This window comes from Heptranchias perlo, chromosome 26 (assembly GCF_035084215.1).
Source record: "Heptranchias perlo isolate sHepPer1 chromosome 26, sHepPer1.hap1, whole genome shotgun sequence".
Taxonomy (NCBI): Eukaryota; Metazoa; Chordata; class Chondrichthyes; order Hexanchiformes; family Hexanchidae; genus Heptranchias; species Heptranchias perlo.
Window position 1 is genome coordinate 23,236,949 of NC_090350.1, and position 20,734 is coordinate 23,257,682.

The 20,734-nt window shown below is 42.3% G+C and overlaps 1 protein-coding gene across 1 annotated transcript in view; it reads right to left on the bottom strand.

Moving 5' to 3' along the window:
* The window catches only part of LOC137342570 (protein argonaute-1), an 83,921-nt gene extending 68,638 nt beyond the window's left edge, over positions 1–15,283 (bottom strand). The window contains exon 1 of the mRNA XM_068006537.1: positions 15,185–15,283. Within this exon, the coding sequence (XP_067862638.1) occupies positions 15,185–15,209 (25 nt within the window). The 5' untranslated portion in view covers positions 15,210–15,283. The remainder of the gene's footprint in view (positions 1–15,184) is intronic.
* Positions 15,284–20,734: the final 5,451 nt, after the last annotated feature.

Here is a 20,734-nt window from a genome sequence, read left to right on the forward strand (position 1 = left end):
TCATACGGACACTTTTAAACTGTTCACAGACCTGCTATGGAGAACTTAATATATTAAAGGACATACCAAATAATATGCACTATTAGGGTAATGCACCCTCACCCAAATTGCTGCTGCCACCATCCAGATATCCTGGATCAAATACAACAGTTACATGTCTATTCAATACGTCTCTGTACCACACGTTAAATTGGACTTAGGCAAGCTGCAGGAGGGCACAATCAAGTAGTGGACTCCGAGTAAGCAAATTCAAGAATCGTGGGCCAGCCAATAGAGTAGGAGTGTTTTCTATCTCTTCGTTTAAAGTTTTTTTTAAAAATGTACTTTGTTTTTAAACCTTATAAATAAAACAAAGGTAAAAACAGAAAACGCTGGAAAAGCTCAGCAAGTCAGGCAGCATCTGTGGAGAAAGAAACAGAGTTAACATTTCAGGTCGAAGACCTTTCGTCAGTAACAGCTCCGACGAAAGGTCTTCGACCTGAAATGTTAACTGTTTCTTTCTCCACAGATGCTGCCTGACTTGCTGAGCTTTTCTAGCATTTTCTATTTTTATTTCAGATTTCCAGCATCCACAGTATATTTTGCTTTTAAAAACAAAGGTAGATTGGCTTTCTACCAATACTTTATTCCAACAGCTAAGCAGCATTAAACAACTTCAAGCAGATCACACTGGTCAGCAATCACACAGTTTTGTGCACGGTAAATTGCTGAATCATAGAATCATAGAAGTTTACAACATGGAAACAGGCCCTTCGGCCCAACATGTCCATGTCGCCCAGTTTATACCACTAAGCTAGTCCCAATTGCCTGCACTTGGCCCATATCCCTCTATACCCATCTTACCCATGTAGTGCACATTATTTTAAATCTTTGTTCACCTTTAATTACTGCCATTGAGTATAGAAGGAGAAAATAATTCAGCTTTGAAGAAAAAAAAAGCTTAAAATTATGTTCAACGTAATTCTTTGTAAATTATTTCACCCCCATGCCAATCAGCAACATCTGCTTTACATGGAAATAGAATTTTCTTCATTTCTTTAAAGATAGTCCATAAAACTTCAATGTTTTCATACAGGTCAGGTATAACCATCTCATCTTCCTCTAAATGGGTAATGAAAGTGCAGGACCAATCTCACCCAGCACCCACCCCAAAAATAAAACAGCATTTTGCATTTTTCTGTTAAGGAAGACGGTACAATTTCAAATCCCACACAGGGCTATTACAACATGGGAAACAATACGGCAAATTAATATTGAAGCTGGAGTTAATCGCAGGATCTCAGAGGGAATTAGATAAACACGAGAAAAAAATAATTTATGGGGGAAAAGAGCACAAAATGGGATTTTAGTAGTTAGCTCTGATGTGGAGCTAGCATAGGCAGAATGGGTTGCATGACTTGTCTCTATGCTGAAATTTCTGCAATTCTATGAATGCTTGAACTGGCTACTTAATATATTTAGGAACATTTTTAGCTGTCAAGTTGAAAACAAGTATTGGAATGCATTCTATATATACATAAATGAATGAATAAAATCATTCCCTTCAGTCAGGTAGAAAAATCTCAAAATAGTCTCTCATGAACATGATCTACAAGCTTACTTAGGTCACAATACAAGAAACCTGTCATTATCTATCTACAGCACAAGAATCTAGTAAAGTAGCTTGTGCCAAGATCCAGTGCCATAACCACACCCAATGCAAGCATCCATGCAGATAGATTTGAGCAGAGCTGCCTTATAGCTTCATAATCACATGTCTGTGCAGGCAAAAACTATTCTTCCATTTTTATTTGGTTCAAGGCAGGGCTGAACTCAGGCCATGAGAACAGATGTTAGATAGGGTGGCTGGAAAGAGTGCACCAGTCCGTACTCAAAGGGACGGGGGAAAGGGAGCAAATTTAATTGCAACTCCGACAAGGTTATAGCTGCACGTGCTTGAATCAGCACTGTCACCAGAATTTCCAAAATGGGATTAGATTGCACCAGTATCAATTCAGAAAAAGTAACCTCGCCAATTTACAGTGGCAGTTCACCATGAACCTAGCCAGTTTGCGGTTAGAACTACAATGTGAACCACTGGCAATCTGTAAGCTCGATGAATAAAACAATAAAACTTTGGCTAACCAGAAGTAAAGATTACAACAGAGTTTAAATACAACAAGTGAGCACCCCACCCCCCTCTCCCACCCCCGAAAAAGCACAGGTTACTCGCATGACTATGAATAAAACTAGAGTGCAGGAGCAGTGGCAGAATGCAATGGCAATTCTGCACCAGTATACCAGATTTTATTCCACAAACATTAAAAGTTCTGCACGTCACCCGGACTTATTTCAATCTGCCGGAACTTAAAACCAGAGAGTACGGTGCTAAACGTTTTTTATATCAGCTCCTCACACCGCATGGCATTTCTCACTACAACTAATTTAATATGCTTTGTCCCTTTGTGTTCGCCTTCCCTTCTGGTTTGTCCATTAAGAACCTTTGTCCATTTTTCTCTATGCTGCCATCTGTCACACTGAGTCTGTGTCCACCCTCACACACAAGGGCAGGCCAATTGTCACAAGCAATCTTTCTGTTCAAAAGCATCTGTGGGTTTAAAAAATCTGACCTTTTAAGAATGCAGCAAAAGAAAAACACACATGGGTCTTTAAGGTACCTGTAGTCTTCAGAACAAAACTGTAAATGAAGACTTGCTAGATAGAGTCTGCTGCCCGGTTTTAAAATTCCATTTTGTTAAATTTTCTGTTTGAAGAATGAAGAGACAGACAGAGCAATCGAGAACAAGGGAAGAGAGAAAATGTCCCATGTGTCTGCGATGGATTTGAACCAATGTGCCAGAGATTAAATGATTATGTTGCAACCCACAATCCTACATCAGCCCCCTCCCATTAGTAGTATACTTTAGAATTTAGCAATTGTAAATGCAAATACAATGTTTATTTAACTTTTATGTACAGGTTTTTCCCCCTCCAGATCTGCACTGTACTTCATAATTCACGCAAATGTCAGCAATGATGGTAACAGCATGAATCATCATGGCTGCACAACACGAAAATGAATGGAGTGGTTCTCTGCGCTCACTTACCCTCACGCACCACACCATGAAAAGAATTAGGGACAATCAGCACACCTGCAGATCCCCCCCCCCCCAAAATCAAAGCAGCAAGATCCCAAGAGTGTCCCTCCCTACCCCGGTGATGTGAGCAAAAGTGCCTTGGCATCTTTGAGAAAATGTACAAATAACATTTTTACTCTGAAGCTACGTCTTAGTGAGAGAAGATGGGATTAATACACATTTAAATGGTGTTAAATCAAAATGATTCACTTAAAAGAACCTGGCATATAGTAATATAGTATGCTCATTAGAAATTTACACAATGACACCTCATTTACACAAAAAAAAACACATTTTGAAAGCAAGACCTTGAATTTATAGTTCTCAGGAACAGCCCAAAGTCAGTTATGATCGTGAACACAGCAGCCATTTTGCACAAAGCAATGTCCCACAAACAGCCACATGACAAAACACTAGTTACGTGAATTTTTGACAGTGTTGATTGAGGAAAGAATATTGCCCAAAGGAATTGGAGAATTCTTGCCTTTCCTTGAACAGTGTCATGAAATCTTTACTGTGCAATGCCCACCTGAATCTCAAACATGCAGACAGGGCATCAGTACAGCTCAAGTGTCAGCCTATATTTTGTGTTCAAGTCCTAAATTGGGCTCGAATCCACAACTTACCTCTGAGCCTGAGTTACCAACTGAGCAAAGCTGACAAAACTGAAAAGCTCAATGAGACTATGCCAAACTCAACAAATTATTGTTTTAGTCGACCTTCCAGAAAAAGCTTCTCTCCCATTTAGTGTTCCATCCTCTTATAAAAGGGACAGTCTAATATGAAGGATTCACTCATGTTCACTTCACACATAAAAAAAAAAATCACAATTAAAACTTTGTTGGATGCAGAAAGTGTTGGAAAAGGGCCCGACTGTAGGACTGCAAGTCACAGTCTGAGCCCTATAGTTGGCCCCAACTCTGCTGTTAAAGAATGGAAAACTAGGCTGGGTTCCTACTCCTGATTGCTGTACCACGATGACAAAAAAAAAAGCATCTGTTGCTAAAGTGTCAGCTTGGCCCTTTGGCAGCATTCTCGCCTCTCAAGTCAGAACGTTGCGGATTCAAACCCCATTATGGACTTGAGTACATAAATCTAGACTAACATTTCAATGCTACATGTCAGAGGTGCCACTAGAGAATGCCCCATCTGCCCATTAGGTCGACATAAAAGATCCTGAGGCACTATTTGAAGAAAAGCAGCAAGTTCTCCTGGTGCCCTGCCAAGCATTCCTTCCTCAACCAACATCACCAAAAAACACATTATCTTGTCATTTATAACATATGCTGTTTGTGGGACTTTGCTGTATGCAAAATGGCTGCCATCTGTGCCTCCAGAACAGTGACTACATTTTTAAAAAGCAATAAATACAATGGCTGTGAAGCAGTCTGAGATGTCCTGATGTGAAAGACACCAAATAAATGCATGTTCTTTCTTTAAAGCTTATGAAAAGCAACATCTCAGTTAGGTTCTTGAGAAAAACTGTTCAAAAGATCGAAGAACCAGGAGACAGCTGTTGGTAAAACTGCCTTGAAGCATAAAACAAGGTAGTTTCAACACCCAGAGTTGATGCTTTAAATACCAACAAGCCACTGTCCAATGTAGTTCTGTAGCATGAATGAGGTACACTGTTAGATTCTACAGCTCCAAAAATAATGTTAATTATACCCAAGCATACAAGAGTCACTATTAAAAAAACACTCGTATATACTTTTAAAAAGAACATGATATTTGGAAATCAGTCTTCCAAGCAAGACCAACATTTACAGTTCAGTACCTAAAGCTGGCACGTGTAATATCCGTCAGTCCATAAAGCAACCATGAAAACAGTGTGCTATTACAGCTGCAAATGTAATAGCTCTGTTGCTTTGTAAGTCAATCCAGTTTTAGCGGAGAAAAAAAAAATCCCATGAGGGCGCACACACACATATATACCATGCCAATAGTGGAGAAAGACTCACAAGATTCTTGTGGATCATAGAATCATAGAAAGTTACGGCACAGAAGGAGGCCATTCAGCCCATTGTGTCCGCGCTGGCCAAAGAAGAGCTATCTATTTTAATCCCAATTTCCAGCACTTGGTCCGTGGCCCTGTAGGTTATGGCACTTCAAGTGCACGTCCAAGTACTTTTTAAAATGAGTTGAGCGTTTCTGCCTCTACCACCCTCTCAGGCAGTGAGTTCCAGACCCCCACCAGCCTCTGGGTGAAAAAAATTCTCCTCAGCTCCACTCTAATCCTTCTGCCAGTTTCTTCAAATCTATGCCCTCTGGTCACTGACCAGGGAAATAGGTACTCCCTATCCACTCTATGTATGTCTTTGCCTTGTTTGCCCTCCCCAAATGCATTACCTCACACTTCTTCGGATTGAATTCCATTTGCTACTTTTCTGGCCACCCAACCAGTCCATTGATATCTTCCTGCAATCTATAGCTTTCCTCCTCACTACTAACCACATGGACAATTTTTATATCATCTGCAAACTTCTTAATCATGCCCCTTACATTTAGGTCTAAATCATTTACATATACCACAAAAAGTGAGGGACCATCATAATGAACTCTGTGGAACCCCACTGGAAAACAGCCTTCCAGTCACAAAAACACCCGACCATTACCCTTGCCACCCAGCCAATTTAGGATTCAACTTGCCACTTTCCCTTGGATCCCATGGACTTTTACTTTTCTGACCAGTCTGCCATGTGGGACCTTATCAAAAGCTTTGCTAAAATCCATGATCTTCCTTTAGCAAATCCATGCATGACTGTCCTTGATTAATCAGTGCCTTTCTAAAATGACAATTAATACTATCCCTCAGAATTGTTTCCAATAATTTGCCCACCACCGAGGTAAGACTGAATGGCCTGTAATTACTGGGTCTACCCTTCTCCCTTCTTAAACAATGGTACAACATTAACAGTCCTCCAATCCTCCGACACCATGCTTGCAGCCAGAGAAGATTTGAAAATGATGGTCCGAACCGCCACTATTTCCTCCCTTGCTTCGCTTAACAGCCTGGGATACATTTCATCTGGGCTTGGCGATTTATCTACTTTCAAAGATGCTAATCCCCTTAATATTTCCTCCTGCACTATGTTTATCCCATCCAATATTTCACACTCCTCCTCCTTAACAACGTCTGCATCGTCTCCCTCTTTTGTGAAGTCAGACGACAAGTATTCATTAAGAACCTACGCACATCTTCCGCCTCCACACATAGGTTACCTTTTTGGTCTCTAATAGGCCCTACTCTTTCCTTAGTTATCCTCTTGCTCTTAATGTATTTATAAAATATCTTAGGATTTTCCTTGATTTTACTTGTCGGTATTTTTTTTTTAATGCCCTCTCTTTGCTTCCCTAATCTTTTTAATTTCACCTCTACACTTCCTATAGGATGAGGAAGGACATCTGAATTCATCAATCCAGAACAACCCTATCCTACCCCTGCATCCACCCCGCCAACACACAAATGCTGCATCGTCATTTCTAGTTGATTCCAGGGCTTTTGCCTCCATCACTCAGCCCATAAGTCACCGGTTCAGGTAACTGTTACCTCTAGAGTGGACTATTCCAATGCTCTTCTGGATGACCTCCCACCTTGCACCCTCCATAAACTTAATCTCATCGAAAACTCTGCTGCCCGTATCCTAACTTGCACCAAGTCCCGTTCACCCATCAGCCCTGTGCTCGCTGACCTACATTGGTTCCTGGTCCGGCAACACCTCGATTTTAAAATTCTGGTTTTCAAATTCCTCCACGGCCTCGCCCCCTCTCTATCTCTAACCTCCTCCAGCCCTACAACCCTCGGAGATCTCTGCACTCCACCAATTCTGGCCTCTTGTGCATCCCTCAATTTAAATCGCTCCACCATTGGGGGCCGTGCCATCAGCTGCCTAGGCTTTAAGCTCTGGAATTCCCTCCCTAAACCTCCCTGCTTCTCTCTCTCCTCCTTTAAGATGCTCCTAAAGACCTGCCTCTTTGATCAAACTCTTGGTCACCTGTCTTAGTATCTCCCATGTGGCTCAGTGTCAAATTTTGTTTGATAACGCTCCTGTGAAGTGCCTTGTGACATTTTACTGTTAAAGGTGCTCTATAAACGCAAGTTGTTGTTGATCACTCTTGAGTAAAGAGCCTCCTCCTGACATCAGCACTAAAGTTACCTTTTACTAGACCCACAGATTAATTTATAGTATTCCAGATTAACATTTACTATCTTATCTGTGAGGTCATTTATCAGGTGCCTTCTCTCTCGGCTGAAAAGCCTGAATCTCTCCAGTCTTGCCCCAGAACACAGACCCGACAGTCGGCATCAACCAAGCGGCTCTTTTCAGTGCTGCCTCCAGTGCTTGAATGTCTCCCTCGTTTCTTAGCAACCAGAATTGGACACAGTTCTCAAGGTGTGGTCTGATCAGAACACTACAGTTTGATCACAACTTCCTCTGCCTTGTATTCTATTATTTTGGCTCTGTTGTTCAACATTCCAGGGTTAGGGTTTGGCCCTAAGTGGGCATAAGAACATAAGAAAAAAGTGAATATGTGAAAAGGCCATTCAGCCCGTTGATGCTCATCCTTCTAGTACCCCACGCTGCCTTTACACCATCCAGCTGCATTTTTAACAGAGCTGTTTTTGTCTCTACCATCCTGTCTTTGGCAGATAATTTCAAACATTTATCATTGAGTAAAGATGTTGTAAATATCACTTTTAAATGCAATTTATTAAATTACTGCCCTTTGGTCATAAAACCACAGAAGAATGCACGTCACTTTCAAGTGTTTTATATATCTAGTTGCTTAAGGATGTGTCTACTAGGCTGACACTTCAGTGCAGTATTGAGGAAGTGCTGTCTTTCAGATCAGACGTTAAACCGAGGCCTTCAGATGGATATAAAAGATCCCATAGCACTATTTAAAGAGGAGGGGAGTCCTGGCCAACATTTATCCCTCAACCAACAGCACTTTACACAGATTACCTGGTCATTTATCTCACTGCTTTTAACGGGACCTTGCTATGCGCAAATTGGTTGCCATTTTCCTACATTACAAAAGTTGCAACATTTCTAAAGTAATTCATGGGCTGTTTTGCACTTTGGGATGTCCTGAGGGTGTGAAAGGTGCTTTACAGATGCACTCTCTTTCTTTCTTTTACTAATGCTAAGAGTATTGGATCTCTGTGTACTTCTATTACACTGATGTTCAAACAGTCACTTAGTATTGATATACAAGACTGTATATTTTCCTAATACCTCACTTTGTGCACCACCCTCTACGTTTCTCAAGAAAACTCTGCACTTTTCATCTCAGTGAAGGGCACGTCTGCAGCCAATGGTGCTAAAATTGGGAAAATCTTCAGCACACAATTTTTCCACAATCAGCATTTTAGAACCATTGAACCCAGGAGGTTGTCGTCTGGCCATTTGTGTTTGTGCCAGCTCTTTGCTGAAGCAATCCAAAACCAATCTCATGGCACCGCTCTCTCTCAAAGCTCTGTATCTTCTCCACTCCAGAACTTTGCCAAGGGGAGACTTGGGCGACAGCACGTTCAATAGGTGTCCATTTTGAATTCCACATACCACTGTACATTTGGTGTGAATCATCCTCTGCAGTTACATCAAAAACAGGTTTATGGGCCATGCACTCAATTCATGACGTCACTGAAAAGCTTCATGATGTCTCTGGAGAGGTGGCGCTCCATAAAATATCTCCGACAAGTAGTTTAGAACCACAAACCTAACAAAGGACGCAGTACTCTTTAAAAATCAAGAAAAAAAACAGTAGCCTCAGCAGTGGTCATTGTCTATTTACACCCCAGTACTCAACTGTCATTTGGACAAAACATGCACATTTACACTTGAAAACATTTCTCTTCCAAAAGCGTGCAGAACTTCCCTCATGGAAGTCAGTGAATTTATCCAGGACAGTACATGACAGAAAAGTCCCAGGTTCAATCCATGCTCTGTGCTGAGCTAGGTGAACTAAAATTGGCATCAGTGCCCAAGCTCAGGGAAGTAAAAACAAAATCAGCTAGGCTCTTGTACCTGATCATTATCCAGTGACCTTTGTTGGAAGCGTGCATGCTGACCTCGGATGAGGTCAGGATTGGGTGTACGTGATAGCCCGGCACCCAGCAGTCATATAGCCTGCTGACAGGCACGTCAAGGCTCACACCTGAACAATGGCAGTGTGTCAGAGGGCAACCATGCCTGTGGAACCCTATTTTACCACGGTATCGATACCTTCACAGAAAACTGGCAGGAGGAAAAAAAGTGTAGTTCTTCCCAATCTCTACACTATTCGCCAAAAAAGTGCTCTTTGTTCATACCTCAGTTAATGTGCCTTTTGAATTGATTTTTTAAGATGTGCACAAAACCAGTCCATGGTAACATGCCACTTCTTCACTCCCTCGTCTGCCTTCTGCCGAACTTGCGTGGGCCAGGAATTTGCTATTCCGGAAATCGCACGTGTAAACCTGCATCATACCACAGTGCAACATGAGCAGGGTGCTATTAAGTTGATGAAAACATGCAGTAGAGTTGGTGTAGAATATGCTCTTGCCATAGACACAAATAGAGGAGATCCGGAAATAAAAATGACTTTATTGGCACTCAGAAAATTGCAGTCTTTAATTAGTAAATTTTGCAATGCGAGATGAACAATTCTCCCAGTCTGCACTTATTTGTTGATTATCCAGGTTGCAATTTCATACAGTCTGAAAGCTGCTAATTTTCCTTAAAAAGGTTGACCTCATGATGGCAAAGTGAATAGCTATTAACAACTAGCATTTATATGGCATCCTTAACATAGAGTAACATCCCAAGATGCCTTAGAGTCATAAGGAAAAACAGATGCTAAGCCAAAAAAGGGAAGATTAAGAGGGAATACAAAGTGCGGTCAGAGAGTTGGGTTATAAGGAGAAGGAGGTGGAAAGGCAGAAAGGTTCAGGGAAAGAATTCCAGACTTTGGAGCCTAAATTTGAGGCATTGCGGAATCAAGACGACAGGGATAATGATCAAGTTGGACTTGACGTTCTAGATAGGAGGCTGGCCAAAGAAGCACTCGAGTAATTGGAGTCTTGAGCTAACAACGGCACGGATGAGGGTTTCAATGGAAGATGTAGGGACAGAGGGAGGAAATGTTATGGAGGTGGAAGCAGATAGTCTTTGTAATGGAGCGGATATGGCGTCAGAAGCTCAGCTAGGAGTTGAAATGTTTGCAGTCAGTGGCGAGAGCATGGCTTTTGTGGTGAAGGCCGAAGACGATGCCTTTGGTCTTCCCAATGTTTAGCTTGTGGAAAATGACAGCTCATCCAGGACTGAACTAATAATCCAGAGAAAGTTAGTTCAAACCAATACAGTTTGAGAATTTGAATTCAGTTTAAACAAAATCTGGAAATAATATCAGCTAAAGTGACAACAACGCTGCGGATTCTTGTAAAAACCCAACTGGTTCACTAATGTCCTTTAGGGGAGGAAACCTGCTGTCCTTATTTGGTCTGGCCTATATGTAACTCCAGTCCCACAACAACATGGTTGACTCTTAACTGCCCTTTGAGGTAGCCTAATAAGCCACTCTGTTGTATCAAAATGCTACAAAGAATAGACAGCATGTAGATGAGGAAGAGGAACTGAACAAGAATGAATCCTTGGGGGACACCCAAAGTGGGAAGAGAAGCCACTCGTAGAGACGCGACAATCAAAGAGTGGAACCGTGAGGGCAGTCGCACCGAGCTAGACAACAGAGCAGAGGTGTTGGAGGAGGATGGTGTAATTGACAGTATCAAAAGGTGGCAGGGAGATCAAAGACGTATAATGCGCCAGAGTCACGAGAACGTTGTTCATGACTTTAGTTAGGGTCATTGCAGTATTGTGGGAGGGGCGGAAATCTGATTGGAGAAACTCATCAGGGAGCTGTGGGCACAGATCTAGGAGGCAACATCGTGTTCAAGAACCTTGGATAAATAATAAATTATAGCTGTCCAATAGGTTTATCCCCCTATACACACACAGCTTCCAGTGTGAATACAGATCAGTTCTTCTGTTAACGCTGGGTATATTTCATGAGTTCTATTGAATTAAGTCACTTCCATAATCATGGACATTTAAAAAAAATTTTAAATTGGCACGGTTTTCCTGCGTTCTCAATGGGCAAATGCACTGTGCAATGTGGCAGAGCCGAGGAAGATTTGAGGGCTGATCTAAGTCTATGCAGTTACATACCTTATATATTATAGCTCCCATTTTGATTCTAGGCACGGGCAGCTGAGACATCAGGGAAGCTTTGTGGCCAGAATGATAAAGTTGTGAATATACAGCCGTTTCAGTTTCACAGGATGAACAGCAAGCAGTTGCATAACATAAACCAGGTCATTAACGATCAGCCAGAATGGCAGCGAGGGCCCCACTTTTAGTCTCAATGTCCCCAGGCTGCAGGGATGGAGAAACAGGAGTAAACATACTCCTGAATGCTAGCAAGCAACTCCTGCTGGAAGTGTGCACATGTGGGCATCTGGTGAGGACAGGATCTGTCTCACTGTCAAACAGCCTGCTGTCTATGCTGACACATAAAGAATGGCCATCTGTGAGAGTAACTAAAGGGCTACTGTTAACTTGGGTTTATTTCCCTGGGCAAGAGTAATCAAAAGAGGAGTAAGGAAAGGGAAAAGATCACTGCAAAAGAGAACTTTATTCATATCAAAATATTTCTATTGTATTGGGATAAAGTTGTCTTTAGTTATTTGGCTCATTGTTAGTCAGCTAATAAACCAGCAAGCAGTACAGGAACCTATTATATTGCAAAAAGGCTGTTAAACTACATATTAAAATTACCACATAAAAACCTAGTTGCACTGCAACTTTGTGTACACAGTCCATTTTTGCCCATGAATTCCTAGAGATTTTAGAAAATTGCGAAAGGATGGAGAATGTCTCTCTGCCACTGAGAATTACAGCACGAACTTTTAATGCATCAGTGCTGATTTAGCCAGGTCATGCCGAACTTGTGTACAGCAGGGGTAGTAATTTTAAATGACTTAAATTAATGAAAATTAGATACAAGTGAGATTAACAGCTGGGATCTCAAAAGTTATTAAATGGCAAACTTCCAACATGTCATTTCTATAATTAAGATAATACATTTCTTAGATACCATGTTTTGTGCATCCATCCAGTATTCACCAAGTTTTTAGAAACAGGAAGTTTAGGGTCCACTGAATTTTTTAATATATTCCAATGGCAAATAAATTCACAATAAAAGCACAAATGGTGAATTTCAACAAATGATTGGGTCGGAGTGATTCAAGTATTGAAACCAGCTGGAGTTGGGAAAACATGCTCGTCGTTTGCAAACTGTAAGAGGGTGCGAATACAAAAAACTATAGTAAAACATTTTATGCTTTAGGTACTTAGCATTAATTCTAAGGTGTAATTAAAGTTTACATTCACCCTTAACAGACACGAAGTGGTTTTCAAAGTAGATTTTCATCAACTCTGGTTTAAATTTCAACGCAAGATTTGGAAAGAACAAATATGCTATGTGATACTATTTGAGGACCTGTAAAAGAATTGCTGCTTAAATTCTGCAGTTAAGAACTTGAAAGTTGATTCTGTAGCATTTATTTTTGTGAATTTACTTGCATAGAGTTCAAAAAGCAAAAAATTGCAGATGCTCTAAATCAAACAAAAAGAAAATGCTGAAGACACTCAGCAAGTCAGGCAGTGATAAAGTTCAGTTCAGTACAATCCTCCTTATACAAAAAACATGTTTCCACTCGTCAACATCAAGCACTCTCAAGTCAGGTAAAGATCATTACCATAAAGCTCCAGCTCTTCTGTCCCAACAGTGAGCCTTAACCAAATCTCGTGTACCAATCACCAATGGGACAATTCCATTTGCTGCACCAATCAATGAAAAGCTGATAATTTGTAACAAATTCTGGACGTTTTGTGCTGTGGGCTGGCATGAAGTAGGATTTGAGGCAAAACAATTCAAACCCATTTCAATTCAGGCTGCTGATGGCATTAACACTTATGGTACACACATGTTGGTACACACATGTTCCAGTTCATGGGACTCTTAGACTTACACTGAAGTAAATGCAGGTCTCCTCAAAAGGTTTTATAGCCAACTTCAGATTGATGTTAATTCAACTAGTAAAATTGTTACATAGCCACATGATCAGTTTTCACAAAAGACTGAATATTTGCACGCGTGTCACTGCTACAGAAAGTACAAAAGGCAGAAGAATGCACAAACTTGCATTTATATAGTGTCTTCTACATCCTCAGGACAGTCTTATATATGCAGTGACCTCAGTGCTGAGTGAGTTACTATTTGAACACCAGTGCAACATATTCATAGCATTAGTAAAAGAAAGAAATTGCATTTATATAGCACCTTTCACGACCGCAGGACGTCCCAAAGCATTTCACAGCCAATGAATTACTTCTGACATGTAGTCACAGTTGTAAAATAGTTACAATTTGTATATTAAGAGCAATAGGATAAATGAACAAATAATCTGTTTTGGTGGTGTTGATGAGGGATAAATGTTGGCCACGACACCAGAAGAACTCCCCTGCTCTTCTCCAAATAGTGCCATGGGATCTTTTGTGTCTTCCTGAGAGGGCAGAAGGGGCTTTAGTTTAACCTCTCATCCGAAGGACAGCACTTCTGACGGTGCAGCACTCCCTCAGTACTGTACAGAAGTGTCAGCCTAGATTACGTGTTCTCGAGTCTCTGGAGTGAGGCTGGAACCCAAAACTTTCTGACACAGATGCAAGAGCACTATCACTGAGCCAAGGACGTCCCAAAGTACTTCACAGCCGATGAATTCCTTTTGAAGTGTAGTCACTTGCTATGTAGGCGAACACAGCAGCCAATTTGCACATATTAAAAAGGTCCCACAAACAGCAATGAGGTGGTGATCAGTTAGTCTGTTTTGGTGCTACTGTTTGGGGGACAAATGTTCGCCAGGACACGATGTAAAACAGGAAAATTCAAGAGCATTTATATATCTGCTTGACATGAAATACTCAAGGTACCTTGTACCCACAGGGTAAATGTTCATTATCCAAACTCATACAATCACAAGATTAATACAGATAAGAAAGGCATTCATCCTCCCTCTCCATTATAACAGTTATCTGACTCTTGAATGACCTCAGATATTGTGTTCACTACCTTACCCAAAAGTAGTTTTCATTCTTCTTTTAAGAAATTCTTCCAGACACAAGTCCACTTTTCACCACTTTGAACCTCTGTCCCATTGCTATACCTAACCATAAAGTACTACTCCAGATTTAGGTTTTCTGTATTGTTGAATATATATACTTCCATAAAAGGACCTTTTTGAGGCACTTTTTTCCAAGGCTAAAGAGTCCCAGTTCTTCTAATATTCCCCATACATCAATTATCTGATCCTGGCTCTTCTTTGCACCACCTTAAGGGCTTGAATATTTCCTTTCCTTCCTGGGACCAAAACTGGTCACAGCACTCAAAAACAGACTGACCAAAGTACCATATACACAGTTTCAGCATTACATCCTATGACTTGTACTCTACCGATGCAGCAATATGGCAAAGCATTTTGTTCCTTTGTTAATTACAGGTTCATATCCTGCATTATATTGCACTGTACTTCTTCATCCCCCCCGCCCCCCACGGTAACTTTCTCAATTAATTAATTGTATGAGCTTGGCGGAATGTAGTGTGCAAAAACTCCCAAGAGCAATTTCTCCATCAAATGTCGCTCCGAGTGATGCATCACCTGAAGCTCAGCGCAAAGTTTGAATCTGAACCGATTCTGCGCGATCTATTTCAGCGCTGTCCACGAAGGTAGGGTTTTTTTTCTGCATTGTGTTTATTGAGCGTTGCACTCGCAGCTTGCGTGCTATTTTTTTTTTAAAAATAAAAAATATTGCAACTCTTTTCAGTTGCTTTGCTCCTGCGGTCCTACCCCACTGCGCATGCCTCCCCCCCTCCCAGTCCCTTATTCGGAGCCCCTCAGCTCACCTCACCTCACACACACACCAAGGGTAAAAATTAAAATGGTCAATTCCCGTTTGCTGCCGGCTTACCTGCTGCCGCTGGCCCCGCTTCCATCCCATAGACCGCGTTCGAGAGCGGGTTTTCCCGGAGTTAAAAGCCTTGGGGTCTCGCGTCCTCCCCGCGGAGCAACTCCACTCCGCACAACACATCCACATACACTGCCACCGCGCATGCGCCACCCGGGCCGCCGGTGCGCACGCGTGGGGGGGGGGGGGGGGTGCGATACATGAACCGCCCTCCTCCCTCCCCCCCCCCCCGCCCCACCCAGCGACGCACGCGTCATTCCGTGACCTCATTACGCATCGAGAGACGGCAGCCAAAGGAAGAAACCGGGATCGCGCGGAAGCAGCGCCGCCTCGTGGCCGCTGCAGGAACAGCCCTGCGCTTAAAAAAAAATGCGAAGTGTTGACACCGCTGGCAGCCAATGAGTAGGAGGCGGATCTTACGGCAGGACTCACAGCAAACAGTCTATTTTGCTGCAAACGAAGTCTATTTAAACAGTCCCTACCAACTACAGCAAACGGAACTAATGACTGAAACTATAGCAAAGTCTTCCGATAAAATCAGAATTATTTCTCCAGCAAAATACAGTGAGCGGCGGATAGTTACATAATACAAATTATGTACATGAAATCAGTCCTAGTGCAGTAGCCAATCATTGCCGTTCTGGCCAGGATGTGGGGTGTCACTATATGCAGCCCTCCTAATTTCTTGCAACAAATAAAAAAGTCCTATAAAAAGATCGATGAAGTAGCGCTAATTACATTGGAAAAAGTTCCTTGTTTTTAAATATCTTTATAAAATGTTAGTTTTCCTATAAGTAAAAGTCTTAAAAGTTCTCTTCGCTTCTTTCACAAAATAATTTCCCTAGGGTGAAGGTACCAGTTCCTTCTTCACTGCTGCCTCCGTCTTTATTACTTTTCATCATTCCCTTCAGCTATCTGCCACTTTTCCCATGTTGGCCACTTGTGTTCTACACCACAAATTCTCTCTGCTCCAGCAATGCTGGATGTGGACACCAGATTCTAGATCAATGGAGGTAGGGAATCAGCATTCCTGGAAATAGTGTGATGCTCCTTTTTGATAAGACTCACGTGGGGCTTGATTGTATTCTATTCAACTCTTCAATAGACAAAGTAGTGGAATATGCTCAAGGGGACCTCAGAGATATTTTGTTTTAGATTCATAGGTCACGTGTCCTAATTGTTGATTTGATATCAGTCTGGCGGATGCCAACTTCAGTATAGTCTTCAAGTACTGTATCCAAGCTGAACAGTTTTCCCTCGTGACTTAGAACCCCAAGGAATGCACCAGAAGGATTTCCTCCAGCCCCTGTATAAAATCCAAGCTCACTGAGGTGGAGTCGTGACAAAAAAGGGAAGCAGTTGCAAGTGCACATAGAATCATAGAATGGTTACAGGACAGAAGGCAGCCATTTGGCCTGTCGAGGCCATACTAACTCTCTGAAAGAGCAATCCAGCTAGCCCCACGCCCCTGCCCGATCCCTGCACATTTTCTTCCCTTTAAGTACTTGTCCCATTCCCTTTTGAAAGCCACGATCGAGTTTGCCTCCACCAGCCCCTCAGGCAGTGCATTCCAGATCATAACCACACGCTGTGTAAAAAAGTTTGGCAAAAGAACCAAGGGTGATATGAGGACAATCACCTTAAATCTATGTCCTCTGGTTCTTGACCCTTCTACCAATGGGAGCAGTTTCTCTCTATCTACTCTATCTAGACCCTTCATGATTTTGAATACCTCTATCAAATCTCCTCTCAACCTTCTCTGCTCGAAGGAGAACAACCCCAGCTTCTCCAGTCTATCCACGTAACTGAAGTGCTTCATCCCTGGAACCATTGTAGTAAATCTTTCCTGCACCCTCTCCAGGCCTTCATATCCTTCCTAAAGTGCAATGCCCAGAATTGGACACAATATTCCAGTTGTGGCTGAACCAGTGTTTTATAAAAGGTTCTTCATAACTTCCTTGTTTTTGTACATGCGCCTCTATTTATAAAGCCTAAGATCGCAAATGCCTTTTTAACCGCTTTCTCAACCTGCCCCCAGGTGTCTCTGTTCCTGTACCCCTTTTAGAGTTGTGCCCTCTAGTTTATATTGCCTCTCCTCGTTCTTCCTACCCAAATGCATCACTTCACACTTCTCTGCGTTAAATTTCATCTGCTATGTGTCCGCCCATTCCACCAGCCTGTATCCTCTTGAAGTCTATCACTATCCTCCTCACTGTTGGCTACACTTCCAAGTTTTGTGTCATCTTCAAATTTTGAAATTGTGCACTGCACACCGAAGTCCAAGTCATTAATACATCATGAAAAGCTGTGGACCTAGTACCGACCCCTGGGGAACACCAGCATACCTTCATCCAGTCCGAAAAACAACCGTTCACCAAAACTCTTTCCTGACACTTAACCAATTTCGTATCCATGCTGCCATTGCCCCTTTTATTCCGTGGGCTTCTCCAGTCTTTGATGACAAGCCGATGACATGGCACTTTATCAAATGCCTTTTGGAAGTCCATGGAAATTTATGCACAGGAGGTGGATCATGTCTGCACTGGCTCCTTGCTAGGCCAATCCAAAACTAATGCCACTGCACTGCCGCTACCCCCTCCTCCTCATAGGCCTTTATCTTCCTCTGCTTCAAATGTGTATCCACTTTTCTCTTAAAAGATGCAATGGTCTCCAGTTATTCACCATGTACACATTCTACACTTCAATAACTCTGCAAAAAGAAAGACAGTTTGTCTAACCAATCTCCTCACTCAGTGGCAATTTTAAATTGATATGTCTTCATCATGGAAATAGTCCTTCTCTATTGACCTCATCAAAACCTTTCATGGTTTTAAAAAGCTCTAATCAAAACTCTTCAGCCTTCCCTGGTCCAAAGAAAACAATCCCATTATTTCAAGTTGCTCATAAGTACTGTTTCTTATCCCTACATGCAACAAAGTAGACTGGAGGGGAAAGTCAGCCACCAGGCAGGCATACCGCTTTGCCAAAACCCCTAGGTGGTCTTGGATTAGGCAGTTGACAATAAAAGTAAGCCTGGCATACAGCCATGGGTTTAAGACAAATGAAATGTCAAGGTGGCTGACATGATGCAAGATTCCCTGTGTAGGTCCTTTCACCATATTGAAGGCAGGTGTCCATATAGTTAATGAGGTAATAGATTTGGGACAACAGGGCTGGAAGCCATTCCCTGGAGGCTGGTTGCAAGAACATGTGTTCATACATCCAGGGCTTGGTCCTTAGCAGTATTGGGTAACAAGAGGCTGCTGTAACTTCACACTTCAAACTGGTGGAACTACCATTTAATGGGCTGAGTGAGCCCATGTGGCAGTAAGGATGATGATGGTGGCAATGCCATTACTTAATGGTAAACTGTGCTGCTTACCATCCTGCTCAGGAGCTCCTGTCTATGTTCGTCAGTTGTCTACCAACCAGTGACTATTACTTTGGTGGTGGTGGTGGTGGGGAGGGGAATGTGGGCAGGGTCTCATGGGTCCATGTGGTTCCAAAGTGATAGACCTAGTGTTGGAAGTTTGGAACCAAGTCAATCCTCTGTGGCATACCTAGCAATATCTGAGCCAGGCAGGTCCGTAGTACTCCAGGGTACTGTTGATCAACCAACCACTAAAGCAACCTGTAAAGATAGGTCCTTTTGGGAAGAGTGTCCGCATTCCACATTGGGCAAACAGAAACCCTACAGATGGGTGTCTTAGTAGCTTCAAAGAGACTCAAACTCAAGTGATGGATTTACATGACCATCTTATACCTGGCTGACAAAAAAAGCACTGCTGGAGCATTAAGAGAACTGCTCCCAACAGACTGTACCATGAAGTAAGTCAAACTCTTGGTATCTGCACACCAAATCACAACTTGGTGTGCATGTACTATGCAGTTATGGCTGGAGACACCATTGAGACCACCAATAGTTATTACAGCACAGCCTGTGGAATCAGTCAACTTTCTCTCACATAATAGCAATGACAGTCCTTTCTAGTCCCAATTCTCTCTACTTGATGGACAATATGCAAGTACAGCTTAAAATCACAACCCAACATGTCCTCAGACACCCGAATATATAGCAACATCTGCTAAGACCTCATCTCATGTCTGTAGTGCTTGTAACATCTCCAGTGATCTCAGTGCCATCCATTCCATCTCCAGTCATCCTGTTTTGCATTAACAGCTTCATCTTTTTCCAACTCCTCCACCATCTAAATGTCCCTTTCATTCTTTTTACTCCAACTTCTAATCCAAATGAGGTGCATGTTTGTTTTGACATCCCAACTACTCACCTCAGCACCTGGAATCACAAAAAAAATTCCCACATGGGCTTTGGTATGGCCATTCTGTTGGTGATCTTTTAGCAGAACAGCTCTGGAAATCTGCCTCTGGGCCACCCAAAATTGCACCAGCTCAGAGCCAGCGAGCTGCAGCAAGATGCCCATGTAGGCCATTCAGCTCGCCAATGGCATAGTAATGAGGCCCGACTCTCCACATGGACGGGACCTCCCACCGGCAGTCGCTCCGCCCACTGCCCGCTCGTTCCACGTCTGGGGTTAAAATCTACCCCCACATGTTTATGTGGCTCCTTTTCTAGTCACTTCTCTTAAATCTCTTGTGCCACAAGTTAATGAAATCCTTGTGCAATTCAGCAAATTTATGCATTTAGGAGGTGCAGCTATTCCCCTCAAAGTGAAAAAATTGTCTAATATTTTACCTGAAACCAGAACATGTTCTTGAACCAACCTGAATTTGTAAAATTAAAAGGTTACAAATAAGTTAGCATGACAGAGCCATATTATTACTTTTGCATCCCAAATCACCTTCCAGTACTTGAATGGGGCACTTTTTAAACTAACCGGACCATTTTCACATCACAGTGTCCTAGATACTTTCTTCTCAAAGACCCCTTTCAATGGGATTATAGGATCTCCTACCAAATACCAACATAACCTGGAAGAGACCTGGAGCAAACACTTTGATGAAGAATCAAGTTCCATTTGTGAAGTAGAAAGTCCAAATCTGTATATAAAAGGGCAAATTAAGATTAACCCGAAGGCATACCATACCTTGTCCCATCTGCATAGGCGGAATCCATGTCAGAGTGCTGGATAAGCGGTGGAGAGGAGAGCACAATCCTTCACATTTCATGGTTATGCCCAAAGATCCAGCTCAACTGGCAAAAGGTGGTGTGACATTACCAAAAAAACATTAATAAGCATTCATTTGAACCAGATTTGGGATAGTCTCTCCTGGGCTTCCACAAGGTGATCCTGGGACTCCCACATGGGAAATATCTTTGGCTCTCTCCCAGCTGTAGCAAAGTAGTGGACCCATTGTCCCCCATCCAGCCAATGTGGATTCTGCAGCCACAAAAAATAGCCCAGTCCAAGAAAAATCACGTTGCCTAATACTGAGCTAGGAGGCCTTTGAAATTTGGTCCCTGGCATTCAGTCAGTAGCTGGTCAGCACATCAACAATTACCATATTGATCATTTGGAGTACACTGCACCCCAAGTCAGGTAACTACCAAGGCCAACACAGCAGGCAAGTACA